Source organism: Mastigoproctus giganteus, chromosome 14, assembly GCF_048544385.1.
Source record: "Mastigoproctus giganteus isolate SK-2022 chromosome 14, ASM4854438v1, whole genome shotgun sequence".
Lineage (NCBI taxonomy): Eukaryota > Metazoa > Arthropoda > Arachnida > Uropygi > Thelyphonidae > Mastigoproctus > Mastigoproctus giganteus.
The window spans coordinates 1,700,920-1,721,177 of record NC_143588.1 but is presented as its reverse complement, the minus strand read 5'-3'; the positions used below and the strand labels follow the sequence as shown (position 1 = coordinate 1,721,177).

Here is a 20,258-nt window from a genome sequence, read left to right as displayed (position 1 = left end):
GATGCGGAAAGGTCAGGGAATGACCACCACCGCATATCCCGGAGCAATATGGCCTTAGTTGCTAATGCTCCTAAAAACCAAACAACAAACAAAAAAACAATCATTTTAGGAAGAATGTAGAGCAGATGGAATGAGTACAGAGAAGGGCAGTGAGATTGGTGAGCAGCACCAAAAGATGCTCTTAACAAGAAATGCTTTAGTTCGGCAAATGACAGCATCTGGAGACTAGGCACCTGAAAGGTTATCTGATTGAGGTGTTTGAGGCTTTAAATGGATTGAGCAAGCTCAATGCTCCTCTTGCTCAGATCACACATGAGGGGCATAAATTCTAATCGAGGAAGGAAAGGTTGTAGAATGGATGTGTGGAAGTTTGCCTTTAGCCAGCGGGTGGTTTCTTGCTGGAAAAATTTCCATCTGTTGTTGTGGAATTTAATAGCTTAAATAAAATTCAAGGAAGAACTAGACAAACTATTGCAGGAAATAGATATGTGAAATTGGATGTTTTTTTTTTTTTTTTTTTTGGATGATGCTGTATAATCTTGCTTTTTTGTATCATAAATGTCAATGCTAATTGTAACTTATTATTTACTTTTGTATACCTGCATTTTTTTGTATTTTTTAGTTTTTCTATTATTTCTTTAATTTCTGCATTTAATTCTGTCTTCTTCATTAAATAATTTACCCATATCACTGAATTCATGTTTATTATTTTAAAAATCTGTTCCAGTATTTGTTTTATTTCCTTATTGAATCTTTTTCTGAATCCCCTTTTATTCTTGGTTTATCTGTGCATCTCTTTATTTTAATAAGGATTCTGAAATGCTTTGCTTTGATCTTAGCCAAGTCTTTTTATTCCGTATGCCATTTTTTTTTTTATATTCTGTTTTCCTAATATTTTTGTATGATGCTTTATTTAGACAAAGGATGTTAGGTAAGCAAAGCCAGGTTACGAGAAATCTTGGGCAAAGGATGCAAAGAAAGACAGTAAAGACTTCTTTACTTATGTAAACTCTAGAAGGAAGAGATTAGTCTGCTTCATGTTGATGGTTCAGTTGTTGATGAACCTGCTGAGATAGCTGAAACACTGAATGAATATTTTGCATCGACATTCACACATGAGGAAGTCTGTAGAGAAGTGGTGGCCAGAATTTATTAACCGCTGGCAGGGAGCTAAATGATTTTTTAATAACTGAGAGCAATGTGGAGGAGAAATTGTTGAAACTGAACACAAGAAAAGCACCTGGGGTGGATGGGATCTATCCAATTATATTAAAGAAAGCAGCAAAGGACACAAGCTAACCCCTAGCCATAAAATTTCATTGGATACTATGATGTGGTCACAAAGGAACTGCAAAAAGTAATTTTGATATATTTGGATTTCAGGAAAGCTTTTGATACTATTGCACATGGAAGACTGTTGTAAAAATTAGAGCAGTATGGCATCAAGGGCAAATTGTTGCTATGGATAAAGGGATGGTTGAGTGGGAGAAGACAGAGTGGTAATCAGTGGACATTGCTCTTCGTGGGCTAATGTTATTAATGGAGTCCCCCAGGGTCCAGTGTTGGGCCCATTGTTATTTTCTCCATTTATCAGTGATATTGATGAAGGTATATCTGGGCTAATGTGTAAGTTTGCAGATGATACAAAGGATGGCAGGGTTGTTAATAACACTAATAATGGTGCACTGCTGCAACAGGATCTAAAAAAGTTGAGCAGATGGGGTGAGAGCCGACCGGGCTAGCCGGGTGGGTAAAGTGCCTGCCTGGCAACCCAAAGGTTGTGGGTTTGAATCCCGCCTTGGGCTTGGATCAAAGTACTGCAAAAAAACCTTGGGAGGTGCATTATGGCCACAGAAGCCGATGCGCCAACAACTACAAAAAAAAATTAAATTAAATTAAAATTGTTTTCGTTATTACTTTATTTTTCAAGTCAAAAAACATAAAACATTTTTGACCTCTTATCTTACATTTTTATCAAGAAATTACCCACAATATAAATATAAAAATCCATGTAGTATTTGTATTTATATGTATGTGCAATATATGTAATCTTTATTGCATGTTGCATAAAAGGATATATACAATCTACCCTTCGCAGCAGCAATGCCAGGGGATATATATATATTTTTTTAAATGGGCCTCATATTTAAATATGGCATGGGAAGGAACGTCAAATTTAAATATGGCTAAGGGCCTATTTCATCCTTAATCCAGCCCTGGGTGGGCCACACCTTGAGTACTGCATATTGGTCTGGGGGCCTCATTTTAGGAAGGGTGTAGAGCTGCTAGTACAGAGAAGGGCAGTGAGATTGGCGAGTGGAATAAAGGGTTGCTGTTACCAAGAAAGGCTTAAGTTCTGCAAATTGCAGCGTCTGGATACTAAGCTCCTGCGAGATGATCTAATTGAGGTGTTTAAGGCCTTGAATGGTTTGAGCAAGCAAGCTCAATGCTGATGGGATTCTTCCTCTTGCTCAGATTACTCATCTGAGGGGATATAAATTCAAATTCAAGGAAGACAATTGTAGAATAGATGTGTGGAAATTTGCCTTTAGCCAACGGGTGGTTGACAGTTGTAACAAACTTTCATGTGTTATAGTGAAGGTTAGCAACTTAAATAAGTTCAAGGCAGAACAAGACAAACATTTGGAGTGAATGGATGGGTGAAATGGGGAGGGTTTTTTTTTTTTTTTGGCTGATGCTATATAAGCTTGCTTTCTTGCACCGTATGCTTCTACTATTCAATAATTTGAATAGTAGAAGCATAAGAAATAAGAAACATCAATAATTTGAGATATGCAGTGATACAACTCTTCTTTTAGAAAATCAGGAAGACCTAATACAGTTGATCTTAAATGGTTAAAGATGAGAGCAAAAAAGTGGGACTACAGCTTAACATCAAGAAAACAAAAATTATGACAACAGCTGTGACAGGAGAAGTTAAAATTAGCAATGAAGAGGTCGAATCTGTCTGGGATTTTATCTTTCTTGGATCTACGATTGATCAGAGTGGAGAAACTGGCCATGAAATTAAAAGAAGAATTTCACTTGGATGTAGCACAATGATGAGCATGGAAAAGATCTGGAAAGACAAAGATGCCAGCATTACAACAAAGATCAGACTGGTTAATGCTATAGGGTTTCCCTTAATAACTTACAGGTGTGAAAGCTGGACAATGAAAAAGACCAACAGAAAAAAAAATTGACATTTTTGAACTCTGGCGCTGGAGAAAGCTGCTTCACATACCACAGGCAGCGAAAGTTATGAACAGAGAGGTTTTGGATTGCATCAAGCCAGAAACATCACTGGAAGCCAAACTCACCCAGCTACGATTTACATATTTCCGTCACGTAATGCGATCCAATTCATTGGAAAAATCGATAATGCTAGGAGAGGTCAGTGGAACAAGGAGAAGAGGCTGGCAAAGAACACGTTGGCTTGACACCATCAAGAGTGACACTGGAATGAGCATGAATGACTTGAAAGAAACTGTTGAAGACTGGACAGCATGGATGCAGCTCACCCATAAAGTCTCCAATAGTCGGCTGCAACTGAACAGATGAAACAAACAAACAATGCCTCTACTAATGCTAAATTTTAATCCTTTTCCATTTTTATTCTATTGACTGATTTTCATATTCCATTTCAATTAATTCTAAATATTCTCTTAGTTTATTTCTGTGTAGTTTATTCACTTAGTTTATTTCTGTATCTTTTCTCATTTTTGTTCATTCTTTAAGAATTCTTTTAATCTGTATGTTCGACCACTAATTTATGATTTCTTCCTATACTTACTGATGGTATTGCTTTTAACACTTTACCAATTTTACTATTTCTATTAGTGCTTATACAGGGTGTTTCAAAAGTGATGGTCAATAATTTAAAGGTGAACTGTACAGACTACAATATGCAAAAAAAGCCTAGTAAACATGGGTCCTTGAGTGAATCGTTTTCGAGATATTGCACATTTCTAGTTGGGATCCACTGCTAACTTGTTTGCTTAGGTTAGGTTATGCTCATTCTCTCCCTTTTCCTTCTCTCAGTGCTCTAAGACGTAGCAGGCATACTAGTACTTGTCAAAGGATAGTCAACATGCAAAGAGGTTACAGCAGCAAAGAGCATGCAGACATGAACTTCATATATGGTAAAGCCAGTGGCAGTGCACTCGAAGCTGCACGTTTGTACCAAGAAGCATTTCCCCGTTGAAGGCAGCCCAACAGGTGCACATTCATCAGGGTACATCAACGCCTTAGAGAATGGGCGCTTCGCACATGGAGTACGAGCAGGTAGGCCCAGAAGCATAACACCTGATGTTGAAGAAAGGGTGTTAGAAAGAATAGAACAAAATCTAGGAATTTCAACAAGGAGGGTTGCTCTGCAAGAGCATGTACTGAGCCATAGCAGTGTGTGGCGAATTTTACATCGCCAATTACTATACCCCTACCATATTCAGCATGTACAAGGTCTTAGCAATACAGACTACCCTCCCAGAGTGAACTTCTGCCAGTGGATGCAACAACTGTGTGTCCTGAATCCCCAATTTTTAAACATTTTGTTCGCAGACCAAGCTGGGATTACTCGTGATGGTATTTTTAATTTTCATAACTGTCACATTTGGGCTGCCTTCAGCGGGGAAATGCTTCTTGGTACAAACGTCCTGGCCACACATCAGCAACGTTTCTCGTTGAATGTGTGGCCAGGACTACTAGGAGACCGTCTAATTGGACCACACTTTCTGCCAAACAGGCTAACAGGAGAGCTGTATCTTCACTTCCTGCAGAATGTTCTTCCAGACCTCCTTTGATAATGATAATGTTCCACTTCAGCCATGCCAGAACATGTGGTTTATATGCATGATGGTGCACTGGCATATTTTGCTCGAGTTGTGACTCGGTATCTAACTAGAAGGTACGGTCACTGGTGGATAGGTAGAGGTGGTCCTGTAATGTGGCCTCCCAGATCACCAGACTTAAATCCTATGGATTTTTGTATCTGGGGTCATGTAAAAAGCTTGGTGTACACTTCTGACATTAACACAGTTGAGGAATTGCAGCATTGGGTTGAAGGAGCCTTTCAGCAAATCAGAAACGACCCAGGAATGCCTGAGAGGATGCGCAACTCAATGCAGAGAAGACTACAAAGCTGTGTATGGATGCAAGGACAGCATTTTGAGCACCTTTTGTAACATTTTGTAACATCATGTAACACCTGTAAAAATTAAAAATGTATTGTCTTATGTTTAATAAAACCACCCTTAGCAAAGGATTCACAGCTTTTTGATAAACTAGTGCTCCCATAGTCAGTGGCGGATCTTAAATGAAAATGTGCAGTATCTTTAAAATGGTTCATTTGCAGCCCATCACTGGGACTTTTTTGCTTATTTTAGTTTGTACTTTTCACCTTTAAATTATTGACCATTATTTTTGAAACACCCTGTATAATTGATTACTAATTTACTGCCCCTATTATTTGTCCATGTTTTTTTTTTTTTTTTTTTTGTCGTTCTTTATGTCCAAAAAAAAAGTAGTTTTAATTCTGTATTCACAATATGTACAAAATTGCAATAATTTATTTCTACTTTGGGTCACTGTTGTTGTTCACTAAACTGTTAACAAATTCCTAGTATTATTTTTTTCCTATTCAGGCATTTTAGTCTTTTGCTCTTATTACTAATTTGTTCCTGTTATGTATCCTATTAGTTAATTCTTCTGCTTGATTATAGAAATTTATTTATTTTAGTTAGATTTTCGCTCCTCTGGGTCATACATATTGAAAATGTTAAATATCTTTAATATTTTCTTTTCCTGTTTCAATGTGTAGTATTCTTTCCAACTCTAAAAGATATTTCTTGGCTAAATGCCTAAGAGTATAAAGGGGTTTACTTATGCATGGGTAATGCCAGTGGCGTAACTACCATGTAGGCAGGCAACTGCCTGCCTACATGGTAGCAATTGCCTTCGGGCCCGGGCCCTTTAGGAGCCCAGCGTCTTTGGCTGTCTCCTGTTTTTGCAATTTTCATTAATTAAGTAGGGGCCCAAACATGTTCTTTGCCTCTGGGCCCGAAAAAGGATAGCTACGCTAGTGGGTAATGCACACACATCATTTCTACTATCAACGTAATTTTAATTATATCTCATATTGTGAGTACCTTTACAACGAGTTTCCATGGTATTGCACTACCTCGAATAAGTAATGCTTCACATATCGAGAAGACTAATGTTACTTATTCTCAGGGGATACCACCATCCAGATGGCACCATTTCAAAGCTTATTGGCTTTTCATCAGTAGTTGGGCGGGCAGGTACCCTGGTGTTCATAACTGGGTTGTCACTATCACAACAGAGTATTTGCCCACCGACCGATGAGAAGCCAATAACTTTGAAATGCAGCCGTCTGGGTGGTGGTATCCACCGAGAATCGGATTTGTCCACTTGATGTTGGTGATTCGACTATTGATTATCCTGCTCATATAGCTGACAAACTGAATGAATATTTTGCATCTACATTCACACATGAGGAATTCTTTAAGGAATTGGAGGTTTACTAAACTTTAAGAGTTTAATAAACACAAGTTGACTAAACTCTAACAGGGAGCTAAATGATTTTGAAATAACGGAGAGTAAAGTGGAGGAGAAATTGTTGAAGTTAAACATAAAAAAAGGCACCTGGAGTGGATGGAATCTATCCAGCTATATTGAAGGAGGCAGTGAGGAAAGTAAGCAAACCCTTACCCATAATTATGAGAGCATCCTTAGATTTGGGGGAGGTCCCCATGGACTGGAGATGTGCAAATATATCCTCAATTCACAAAGGGAATTCAAACGATGACGCAAATAATTATAGACCTGTGAGCTTAACTTCTCTTCCAGAGAAAATAATGGAGTCACTGGTTAAAGAAGTGATGCAGGATCACCTAGACAAGACTGCAGTAATAGTTCAGACACAGCCGACCAGGCTAGCTGGGTGGGTAAAGTGCCTGCCTGGCAACCCAAAGGTTGCAGGTTCGAATCCTGCCTCGGGCTTGAATCAAAGTACTGCAAAAACCTTGGGAGGTGCATTATGGCCACAGAAGCCGATGCGCCAACAACTACCAAAAAAAAAAAAAAAAAAAAAGTTCAGACACAGCATGGGTTTGTTAAGGGGAAGTCTTGTCTGACCAATTTGATTGGATACTACGATGCGGTAACAAAGGAACTGGATGTAAAAAATAATTTTGATGTCATATACTTGGATTTCAGGAAAGCTTTTGATACTGTTGAACATGGAAGACTACTGTACAAATTGGAGTGGTATGGCATTAAAGGCAAATTGCTGCAATGGATAAAGGGATGGTTGATGGCAGAGGATAGTAATAAATGGACACTGCTCTATGTGGACTGTTTGTTTGTTTTTTTTTTTTTTTTTTTAGGAGCATTAGCAACTGAGGCCATATTGATCCGGGGATATGCGGTGGTCATTCCCTGACCTTTCCGCATCCATATTTGGTGGTCACGGGCTCGAACCCCGGTCTAATCAAGAAGTGTGTGCTACGCACTGCTGCTCCTGGCTACGGAGGCGCCCTCTATGTGGACTAATGTTATTAGTTGTTTTTTTTTGGTTTTTAGGAGCATTAGCAACTAAGGCCATATTGCTCAGGGGATATGCGGTGGACATTCCCTGAACTTTCTGCATCCTCCGTATTTGGTGGGCATGGGCTTGAACCAGTGTTATTAGTGGAGTCCCTCGGGATTTGGTGCTAGGTCCATTGGTGTTTTGTATATTTATCAGTGATATCGATGAAGGTATATCAGGCTTAATGTCCAAGTTTGCAGATGATACAAGGGTTGGCAGGGTTGTTAATGACAGTAAAGACAGTATGCTACTGCAACAGGATTTAGAAAAGTTAGGTAGATGGGCTGAGAAATGGCAACTGAAGTTTAACATTGACAAATGCAAAGTACTGCATATGGGTAGCAGTAACCGAAGGGGAACATACCAACTGAGTGGTACGACACTCAGGGGGGTGGAGAACGAAAAAGACCTGGGGTAATTGTGTAGTATGAAGTTCTCTGAGCAGTGCAGACGGTCAGCCAGAGCAGGTCATGGAGTTTTGTCAATGAGATATAGGAATTTGCCAGCAGAGACTAGGAGGTGATTATCCCTCTATATAATGCAATAATCAGGCCACACCTTGAGTACTGCATATGGGTTTGGAGGCCTCATTTTAGGAAGGATGTAGAGTTGCTAGAACGAGTACCTTTGTTCCTCTCAGCAACTTTGTTGCTGAGAGGAACAAAGGGGTTCTCTAAGCAAGAGAGGCTTCAGTTCTGCAAGTCCCAGCATTTGTAGACTAGACCTGCATAATGATGCTAATCTTATAACTATTTAGTAGTTAGCTGCGAGCAGATCTGTTGCATTTACACTAACTTGTAAGCATGTTAACTCTGTATGCAACTTGAGGCCTTTGCCCTAAAATGTGACATAATTCAAATTACTACACACCATCAGGCATCTCTCATATTGTGCAGTTATACTTCGCAACTGCCTTGCCATCTTTGCAACACCAGGGTGCCTGCCCACCCACTGAAGAGGAGCCAGTCAGCTCCAAAACGCTGCCTTTGGGTGGTGGCATCTGCTGATAATAAGTAACAATAGTCTTCTCCTATGGCAAAGAGTTACTTATTCGAGGTAGTGCAATATCATGGCAACTGGTTGTATGAGATATATATAATGATGCCAATCTTATAACTATTTAGTAGTTAGCTGTGAGCAGATCTGATGTATTTGCACTAACTTGTAAGCATGTAAATAAAACTTTGACTCAAAATTTCTGAAGAGTACAAAGGCTGCATCAGTATCTTACTTCAAGCAGTGTTAACCAATTGGTGGTGTTTAATAGACAATCCAAGACAGAAATGCATAAACAGAAAAATTCTGAATGCACTAAGAGTATCTTACTTCAAGCAGTGATAACCAATTGGTGGTGTTTAATAGACAATCCAAGACAGAAATGCATAAACAGAAAAATTATGAGTGAACTAATGTTTGAAAGCATACATTATTGGCATACAATTCGGCTATACTTTTATATAAAAGGTGTGTGTGTTGTCAAGTGAACATTAATTTCAAGGCTAAAATCAGGATTAAAAAAATATATATGTTGACTTGTGTTTATCTGCATAATCGAGTTACTGAATGATTATAATCTAAAAATTTACACATTGTTAAGAATGTACCAAAAAAATTTTTTGAGTGGTTTAATATCTTATATAGAATCGATTGCTTTAGATTTGTTTAAATTATAATTTTCAAATCATCTTAATTAATTTTGTGTGATTGTTTTTATATTGTATTTATATTAGTAAATTAATAAGAGGAGTATACCTCAATATAGTACGTGGAACACTTCTGTATGATACCCTCCAGAAATTAAAACGGAAAAAACGAAAAAATCGACAACTTACCGGTACATTAAAGTAAAATATAAATAATTAAATAATTAAAGTAAAATATAAATAATTAAATAATCAATTTAACACAATTCAAAATCAATTCAAAACAATTAAAATTCAAATTAACGCAATTAAAAGAATCTAACGAAAATATTCAAAACGATTTTCCTTCCTCCCTCTAAGAATACACTTAGAGGGAGGAAGGAAAATCGTTTTGAATATTTTCGTTAGATTCTTTTAATTGCGTTAATTTGAATTTTAATTGTTTTGAATTGATTTTGAATTGTGTTAAATTGATTATTTAATTATTTATATTTTACTTTAATGTACCGGTAAGTTGTCGATTTTTTCGTTTTTTCCGTTTTAATTTCTGGAGGGTATCATACGGAAGTGTTCCACGTACTATATTGAGGTATACTCCTCTTATTAATTTACTAATATTATTATCAACGTAGAACATATTGAGTATTACAGCTCTGATTCATACTATCTAATTGTATTTATATTGTAATATATATTTTACAGGGTAGTTAGATGTATGCCCTTTCTCCTGTCACTTGTTCCAAGATGGTTTATATTGCATTTGATCAACTTTGGATACCACGATGTGATGGAAATGGTGCACATCGTGTTGACCTGGAAGTTCTCTTGGCAGTATTTCTAGTGCCCACATTTCTTTTATTAGCAGCTCAAGGATTTACATGGACCATAGTTATATTTGGAAGCCTACCTATCTTCTTTGTGATATTTTACTTCAGGTTCTTGAAGGCCCATCCCAACACACAATTTTTTTTATCCTGGACTGTGACTTCGTTGGTTTTTCTGCTTGGTGTGTTTCAGTTGGAAGTAGTGCCATACTTGGAAATTTTGTTTTATGAGAATTTAATTTTAATGTGTTTTGTAACAGTGACGTGCATATGTGCTGTTTTGACACGAATTAATCCAGGTGTTCCAACTCAAAGTGAAGAAAAAGTGGGACAGAGTGACACTGTGTCTCTTTTGATCACAGATGACCATCACCAGCCTCATTGTCAGATCTGTAACATAATACAGCCACCTAGATGTAGCCATTGTAAAATATGTGGACAGTGTATTCTTAGAAGGGATCACCACTGTGTTTGGTAAGCTGTGCTATTATATATTCACTAATTAGTTTAATAATATGTATATTCAGAGGCAGTAACCTTTATTTGATATTTATTCAGTAGCAGGGGCTGTTCAGTGTAAACATGCATATATACACAGAGTTTGCTTTGCATTAACAACACCTACCCAGTACCTCATGGGACCATCTTCTGCTTATGATATTGCCTGTGCACAACTTGGCACAGACTCCACAAATTGTTGCAGGGTGGCCTGTGATAGTGCTAGCCATGCATTGTACAGTGTGTCCAGTAATGCTTGCATGTTATCAGGTGAATGTCCTCGAATCAAATGTCCTTTTCCTGTAGGTACCAAACATGTTCAGTCGAGATGATCAGGTGAGTTGGACAGCCATGGGAGGATGGCGAGTTCATTGTCATGTTCCTAAAGCAGTTTTGCAACCTGCCAGGTCATGTGGTATAGCACGTTATCTCGTCGATAAACAGTGAAGTTGGATGCACTGTAATCGTGAAGGGTGTACTTGGTTGATGATAGAAAGGTGGTTGTTCCCATCAACCCATTGATTAATAGTGATCAGAGGACCTGTGGCATGCCATGAAAACAGTCCCCAAACCATACCACCAGCCTACTGGACATCAACAGTGCATCTAGGTGCCGTGGCCTTGTGTTGCTTTCTCCAAATGTGATTACATCAGCATGATAGAGTCGGAAACAGGCAACAGATTTCAGCATATCCATGGTCCAGTATTGGTACTGATGTGTGCACTTTCTTGTGTCTCGCATTGAGCACGAATACCAGTGACAGCCATCAACTGTCATGATCTACATGACCTGTCTGCCACAGTCCATGTGGGTATTGGTCTTGCTATTCCTACGTTGTACTGGGTGGTTAGCTGGACCACTGTGTTACAAGACGAGATGTGATGCTGACTACACATGGCTGTCCCACGTGTGACCTTTGGCTGATGGTTTTATTACTGTTGAGCTAATCACAGTAGATTCATGACACCACAGAATGGGAGCACTTGACTGTGTTGGCTGTTGTTAAGATACAGGCACCTGCACATCTTGCCCCCACAATAATTTTATATCAGTTGTTCCTCGACTTTGAGCCTTCTCCTACGTCACAGGCCAATCCATTCCTATACATGGAGGTGTTGCTAATAAAAAGGTGTGTGTGTGTGTGTGTGTGTGTGTGTGTGTGTGTGTGTGTGTGTGTGTGTGTGTGTGTGTGTGTTACAGAAACTAAACTCCATACCAATATGAAGATAGGATTATAACACTTTTGTTTGGTCATAGCTGATACAGAGTGGGCAGTTTAACTCTCATGATTACAACTTTCATTTTGCTCCATAATCACAAAAGATCACAAAAAAAAAAAAAAAACTGGATCAGAACTGCATTCAACTTTAAGAATTAAAACATTGGACACTATTTAAAATCCTGGTTGGATGTCACCTGATAAGCAAAAAGCTTCATTGTGTCCAGGAAAGTGCAGATGCATGGTAACCTAACCTAATCTTTTAAAAAGTGGCATGGATAAGTAAAACAGATAGAACTTGCGTGTATCTGTATAGTGAAGAGTACAGACAGATATTGAGAGAGATAATCAGTGAACTCTAATTGTGTGAGATCTTGAAAACTTTTATATAGTATGAGGTACACATAAGTGTCCAGGATCCTGCCTAGCTGTATTTTCCATGCTAGGGAAAGCCATTCGTCTTTCCCTTGCAGGATTAACATGAGTATATGCAATTTGTTGTCAAGGTCCTGCAAACTCACAAAACTGTGGTGACATTGTCAGCATTACTGAGCAGTAATAAAGATTTGTTGGATACAAGAGGATAAAATGAGATTCGGCCAGGACAAATATGGATAAATTACCTTGTTATAAACCCATTATATCAGTACTTGCTTTATTGATGCCTAATTTCTGTACTCATTGCAGATGTTTTTACTACAGTGACAGGAAAGCATATCTCTTCAATAGCCAACGTAGGATGGTAGAATTGCTGGAGCTCTAGCACACTGGACCACTTTTCAGTTAGTGGCTCAGAAGTGACAGACCTATAGTGAGGGGCTGTTTTCTCTCTCTTGTTGTTATTTTAGAATCTGTTAAAGTAAGACTCACACTTTAACATAACTTGTAACTCCTGGAACAACCTATCATTGGCATCACATGTTAACTGCCATGGTAAGTTATCCATAACAATAGACTGGTTTTTTTCCAATCAGAGTGGTGCGAGCTCAGATCTTATCAGAGACTACAGAAATTCTTAACCCAGCAGCATTAATGTCCTGAATCATAACACAGTTGCGTGGTGCTTGACAAATGCCCAAATGTCAATTTCATTTTTGGAAAAAGTTTTTTTATTATTTTTTATTTTTTAATTCTTCTTGCAGTATATCAATGCGTAACCTTTTTTCAGTGGATTGCATTTAATATTATAATATGCAACTGCTTTAATTTTTTGATGGAAAATTTTAAAATTAAATATATATATATATATATATATTTTTTTTTTTTTTTGTAATTTTCAGTGAAACACAACTTTTATTATCTTGCTCAAATGAAAAAAACATTATAAACAATATAAACATAAAATGTATTACACCCTTCAATTTTCTAGTTCATAAAAATCGTTTAAACATATGAAATTAAAAAATTGCATATGTGCATATATTTCTGCTTATATTACATATATAAGCAGAAATATGCAGAAATTTTTAATTCTGCTGGAAAAAAAAAAAAAAACATATTTAAAGGTACAAGCCAGGTGTTTCCATGAAAGGATAACACAACATAATAAACAAGGATGAGAAAAAAACAGTATTATCACTAACTATACAACCATATGATTAAAGATTGAAGCACAAAAATTGATAGATTTACGTATGAAAATATATACAACAGCTTGTTGGGAAGTAAAATTACTTTCTAGGGAGAAGTCCATTGAGCAGGTACAGAAAGGTTGGAACACTGGAGTAATGGATCCATGGCAGTGAGGGAGAGGTCCTTGGGAGCAGGTTCTAACACCCTGTGATGTGGATCGGAGAAGGAAGTCCATGGAGTAAGTTCTGCCTATAATTTTTATTGACTGTGAACTTGTAGAGGTCACCCTCCAAGGAGTATATCTACTGCAGCATTTTCATGGGTAGGAACTGATCTTATAACTTAAACCAGTTTGGGGTGGTCTGAAGGACTGGATTGGCCCTAAGGCTTGGAATTAGGATCCTCCATCTGCAGTTAGCCCAGAAGTCTGGTTTGGAAATAATGCTAACTGTCATTTTTGTTGGCATTATTCTAAAGGTAAAGAAATTACATTATTCTAAAAGATAATGTAAAGATGAGTCTGAATGATAGCAGGAAGAGGTCTGATATTAAGGGCTGCCACAACCTGGGTGGTGCTTGGTGCAGGGGGAAGCCGAAATTTCCATATAAATAAATAAATTTTCTGTTTATACTTGGGTACGACCAAACGGTCAGAGAAGTTCACAAGATAGACAGAATACAAGAAACAGCGCCGTATTTAGCAGTCACAGGCTTGAACCTCGGTCACTCAAGGCACATGTACTTATGCACCCATGTGCCTGACTACTTGGCTGTAGCGGCCATTTATGGCCCACTTCAGTAGCCAGAATTAGCCCATGAAATTTCATCTAATTGTATGGATCCCATTCACCCCGCCTTTTTATGTTTAACTTCAACAAATTTTCTCTTCTATATTCCTCTCCTTATTACAAAATCATTTAGATTCTTGTTAGAATTTAATTAACTCTCTCATAATCTGCCTTAGCTTGCCTAACTTCCTTTGTGATTTGATTGCAGATTAGTTTATATCTACCATAGGCTCTGTTTGCACTTGATAATTTATATTCATTCCATGCATTTTTTTTTTTCTCTGCCATGTGTCTCATATTGTTAATCTGAAATCCATTTAGGTCTAATCCTTGAACAGTATTTCTTAGTTGGTATGAAACGCTTAGTAGCTTTTTTAATTATTTCCCTGAACATTTCCCATTTATAATTTGTTGTTGGTAACATCATAAGCTGATCCAATTGAATAAAATTTCAAAACTGTCTCAGACCACTGTAGTCTCAGAGCGTTTACCCTTTAGCCTTAATGGTAGTTACATCTTTAGGTAAATCTCATATCAATACATGATCACTATCATCTACTGGTTCTTTTATCTGCAGATTCTTAAAGCATAAAGAATCACTGCTGGTAACCATATCAAGCATATTGCTCTCTCTCTTGTTGCCTTCTATCATCCTGTTGTAAAAAACAGTCATCCAATAAATTCACAAAAGTCTTGCAAGCAAGTGAGCGACCACCAGTCAATATCTGGAAAGTTAAAATTATGGAGATTGGCATTTAAGGAATCTGGGAATATTCCACCTCTCAAGCAGGCGTTATATATATGTATAGTAAACAGGTATGCTGGCATCATACAAAGAAGTACTTATTTTAATTACCTCACCCTCAACCAGATCTATACTGGGACATCTGTTGTTTTTAATTTATTAGCATTAGCATTAGTAGAGGCATATGATGCAAGAAAGCAAGCTTATGCAGCATCAGCAAAAAAAAAAAAAAAAAAAAACACCTTCCATTTCACCCCTCCATTCGTTCGAAATACCTGTCCAGCTGAGCCTTAAATTTATTTAGGCTATCAACTTCCACAACAAGGGATGGAAGTCTGTTCCACCAACCAACTACCCGCTGGCTAAAGGAAAATTTCCGCACATCTATCCTACATCTGTCTTTCCTCAATTTGAATTTATGCCCTCTCAGGTGATTATTCTGAGCAAGAGGCAGTATCCCATCAGCATTGCGCATGCTCAAACCATTCAAGGCTTTGTACATCTCTATCAGATCACCTCGCCAGTGCCTAGTCTCCAGACACTGTAATTTGAAAACTTTAAGCCTTTCTTCGTAAGAGCAACCCTTCGTTCCGTTCACTAACCTTGTTGCCCTTCTCTGTACTCGTTCCAGCAGTTCTACATCCTTCTTGAAATGAGGCCTCCAGACCTGTATACAGTACTCAAGGTGTGGTGTGACCATTGCCTTATACAAGGGAATAATCACCTCCCTATCCCCGCTAGAAAAATTCCTGTATAAATATTGTTATCTCTAACTCCTCTGTTTGAAATTGGTTTCATTTCTCATGCCTGAGTAGTTCTCATTAAGTAACATCATATCTTTTTATGCTGAAATATTAATTTCATTCTCATTGTGATGGTTCAAATCTCCCATCAAATTAGTGTTCCAGTATTAGTGCTATACTTTCCTCCAAAGTATGAGTCCTTTCTGCAACCTGAATTGAGTGAGCCTCTAGGCACATCAGATCATAACTTGGTGATGATCTCTTCTCCATTGGAGCCTTTCTCTTGTGGCCATTCTCACCATTGTGTTGTTGGGCATTACAAGAATGCAAAATTGGTCGAATTACTGTTTTAAATCTTCTGATGTCAACCTTTGGTCAGATTGTGACAGTGAAATTATTCTTGTAGGAATGAATTCCTTTATTCCACACTCCACCTTAAAATCTCGTCCTTTATCTAAACCTCGGTTTTCCAATAAATGTGCTAAGGCTATTCAAGATAAGAATGTTGCTTATCGTAATTGGCTTGTATCCGAATCTCCAAGTTAATTTTCTAACTGCACCAAAGCTTGCAACAATTGTAAAGCAGTCATTAATCAATCGAAGCACGATTTTAAACTGGCTAAGAGTAGAAAACTTACTTCTTTTCCAAATGGTAGTCGAGCATTCTGGTCTCTTGCCAAAGCTATTTGCTGCAACTTTTGCCCATCTCTATTCCCACCTCAGTAAAAACCAGTGGTTCTGTTGCCACTTCAGCCAAAGATAAAGCTAACATGCTAGCATCCTACTTTTCTTCCAACTTGTGTATTGATGATCTTGATAAACCACCTCCTACATTTCCCAGTACACTGCATTCAGTGCTTCCTGTGGTCTTCCATCAGAAGAATCTTGAGGCTAAGAAAGCTCTAGGTCCTGATGATATTTCTCCACTTGTTCTCAAAACCTGTGCTCCTGAACTTACTCCTGTTCTATGTCGCATTTTTTTAACTTTCTTATTCCAAAGGTGTTTTCCCTTCTGTTTGGAAATTTGCTCATATCCAGTCAGTTCCTAAAAAGGGTAAGAAATCCCTGCGATCCCATTATTGTCCCATTGCACTTATTCTTCTTTGTCTAAAGTAATGGAGAAATCAATTAACCATCAACTCTTCAACTATCTATAAACCTTTCATATGAAAGGTTTCTAGATCAGTGATACATACCAGTGATCATCTGATCAGTGATCACTGGTATGTATTCAACGTGCTCAACCCTTGAATAGGTTGAGCACGCTGAATTCTGATGGGATCCTTACACTTGTTCAGATTACGAACCTAAGGGGACATAAATTCAAATTAAGAAAAGACAGATGTAGAATAGATGTGCGGAAGGCGCCTCCGTAGCCATGTGGGAAGGAGCAGCAGTGCGTAACACACGCTTCTTGATTAGACCGGGGTTCAAGCCCGTCACCATCAAATACGGAGGATGCGGAAAGGTCAGGGAATGACCACTGCATATTCCCGGATGGGAATATGCAGTGGTCATTCCCTGACCTTTCCGCATATGCAGTGGTCATTCCCTGACCCGAAATATGGCCTTAGTTGCTAATGCTCCTAAAAAAAACCAAACAACAGATGTGCGGAAATTTGCCTTTAGCCAGTGGATGGTTAATTGCTGGAACAAACTTCCATCTGTCGTTGTGGAAGTTGATAGGTTAAATAAATTTAAGGAGGAACTGGACGGGCATTTGGAGGGAATGGTGTGATTTTTTTTTTTTTTTTTTTTTTTGGTTGATGCTGCATAAGCTCATACACTTGCTTTCTTGCATCACATTCCACTACTACTACTATTACTATTCCATCAGAATCAATTCTGGTGATATTCTGGCATATGTTACCCATCTGTGGACAAATCCAACGGAAAAGTTTTTTGAAACTCAAGCAGTTGCTCTTGATATCTGATTGATTGTGTTTCGCAATTTGGGGGGCACCACCCCAGATGTGGAAACAATATTCTATGATAGGGCGGAGGCCGCTCCGTAGTCAGGTGGGAAGGAGCAGCAGTGCGTAGCACACGCTTCTTGATTAGACCAGGGTTCGAGCCTATCACCACCAAATACGGAGGATGCAGAAAGGTCAGGGAATGACCACAGCATATCCTGGAGCAATATGGCCTTAGTTGCTAATGCTCCTAAAAACCAAATAACAGTGCAACAGTACAATGGTAGGGCGGATTTGTGATTTGTATATAGTGAACAGCTGTTTGGAAGAAAAGTAACGCCGAGAGCAAAAGAGAAAACCAAGTTTTTTAGATGCAGAGGAAGCAATATTTGTAATGTGCTTGTGCCAAAAGAAATTAAAAGTCAGGGTAATCCCCAAAGGAGATACATCAACTTGCCTAGAAATCGGAGTGTCACCAAAGATAAGCATAGGAGCAGAAGAATCCTTTTTGTGAAATATAAGACAAGACTGAGTTTTAGAAGAATTGAAATCAACTAAGTTGTCTTAACCCCACTGGAGATTACCTGGTGATCAGCATTTAAGGAATTGGTAGCGGCTATTCCAGAAGTTGAAGTTGATTGAGCAGGGCAAGGTTTCTGAAAATGGAAAGTGGAATGCAATGTGCTATCATCGGCAAAACTATGGATAAGATTTCCGGTCAGTGGAAGTAGGTCATTAATATACAAGAGTGGGGGAAAGAACTGAATCTTGGAGGACACCAGCATTAGTGGAGAAGTTAGAAGACAGAGAGCCATCTACCATCACCCACTTGACTTGGCGCATTATAGCCTTAGATGCTAATGCGCCATAAAATCCTCAATTCCACAGTTAGAAAACCATAAGATGGAAGCTTGTTTAGAAGACCTTTATGCCAAACACAATCAAAAACCTTTGAGATGTCAAGAGCAACTGCTTGTGTTTCACCGAACTTTTCCATTGAATTTGTCCATAAATGAGTAGCATAAGTCAGATTATCACCAGTGGATCAACACTAACTGAATCCATACTGGCGATTGTTGATCAGACAGAAGGTTTCTAGGTAGTTTAAGAGTTGGTGGTTAATTGATTTCTCCACTCTTTAGAAAGAGTACAAGTGATTGCAATAGGACGATAATTTTGGATGTGAGGGATTTGTCACCCTTTTTAGGAACTGGCTGGATATGAACAAATTTTCAAGCAGAAGGAAAAACACCTTTGGAATAAGAAAGTGAAAAAAGGCAGCAATGAACAGGAGTAAGTTCAGGATCACAGGTTTTGAGAACAAGTGCAGAAATACCATCAGGACCTGGAGCTTTCTTAGCATCAAGATTCGTCAAACCCTTCTGACAAAGACATTTGACAGAAGACTTCAGGAGGCATTGAATGGAGCATTAGCATTAGTAGAGGCATTTGATGCAAGAAAGCAAGCTTATGCAGCATCAGCCAAAAAAAAAAATAATAATAATAATAATAAATAAATAAATAAATAAAAAATAACCACTTCCACTTCACCCCTCTGTTCATTCGAAATACCTGTCCAGCTGAGCCTTAAACTTATTTAGGCTTTCAACTTCCACGACAAGGGATGGAAGTCTATTCCACCAACCAACCACCTGCTGGCTAAAGGCAAATTTCCTCGCGTCTATCCTACATCTGTCTTTTCTCAATTTGAATTTATGCCCTCTCAGGTGATTATTCTGAGCAAGAGGAAGAATCTCATCAGCATTGAGCATGCTCAAACCATTCAAGGCTTTATACACCTCTATCAAATCACCTCGCTGGTGCCTAGTCCCCAGACATTGTAATTTGCAAAACTTAAGCCTTTCTTCGTAAGAGCACCCCTTTGTTCCATTCACTAATCTTGTTGCCCTTCTCTGTACTCGTTCCAGCATCTCTACATCCTTCTTTAAATGAGGCCTCCAGACCTGTATACAGTACTCTTGAGGTGCCTCCATAGCCAGGTGGGAAGGAGCAGCATTGCGTAGCACACGCTTCTTGATTAGACCGGGGTTCGAGCCCGTCACCACCAAATACGGAGGATGCGGAAAGGTCAGGGAATGACCACCGCATATCCCGGAGCAATATGGCCTTAGTTGCTAATGCTCCTTAAGAACCAAATAACAAACATAACAGTACTCTAGGTGTGGCCTGACCAATGCCTTATACAAGGGAATAATCACCTCCTTATCCCTGCTAGAAAAATTCCTATATATCATCGACATCTAATGATGGGAATGGTGGGAGGTGTTTTACCAAGATCTGGTTTTGACAGAGGTAGGAGCAGAGATGGGCAAAAGTTGCTGTCAATAGCTTTGGCAAGAGACCAGAATGCTTGGCTACCATTAGGGCAAGAAACAAGTTTTCTACTCTTAGCCTGTTCAAAATCTGGTTTGGACTGATTAATAACTGCTTTACAATTGTTGCGAGCTTTGGTTTAGACAGAAAATGAAACTGAAGAATTGGAAACAAGCCAATTACGGTATGCAACGTTCTTCTCTTGAGCAGCCTTAGCACATTTATTTAAAGACTAGGGTTTAGCTAAAGGACAAAATTTTAAAGTGAGTGTGGGATAAAGGATTCCATTCCTACAAGAATAACTGACACGATCTGAGCAAACGTTGACATCAGAAGTTTTGAAACAGTAATCCGACCAAGGAAAAGAAG

At 38.5% G+C, this 20,258-nt stretch overlaps 1 protein-coding gene across 3 annotated transcripts in view; it reads left to right on the top strand.

Annotated features, from left to right (window-relative positions):
* The window catches only part of GABPI (zinc finger DHHC-type palmitoyltransferase GABPI), a 71,781-nt gene that overhangs the window by 32,260 nt on the left and 19,263 nt on the right, over positions 1–20,258 (top strand). For all 3 annotated transcript variants that reach the window (XM_090389232.1, XM_090389230.1, XM_090389231.1), the window contains exon 2: positions 9,955–10,550. In XM_090389232.1, the coding sequence (XP_090245358.1) occupies positions 9,964–10,550 (587 nt within the window). In that variant the 5' untranslated portion in view covers positions 9,955–9,963. The remainder of the gene's footprint in view (positions 1–9,954; positions 10,551–20,258) is intronic.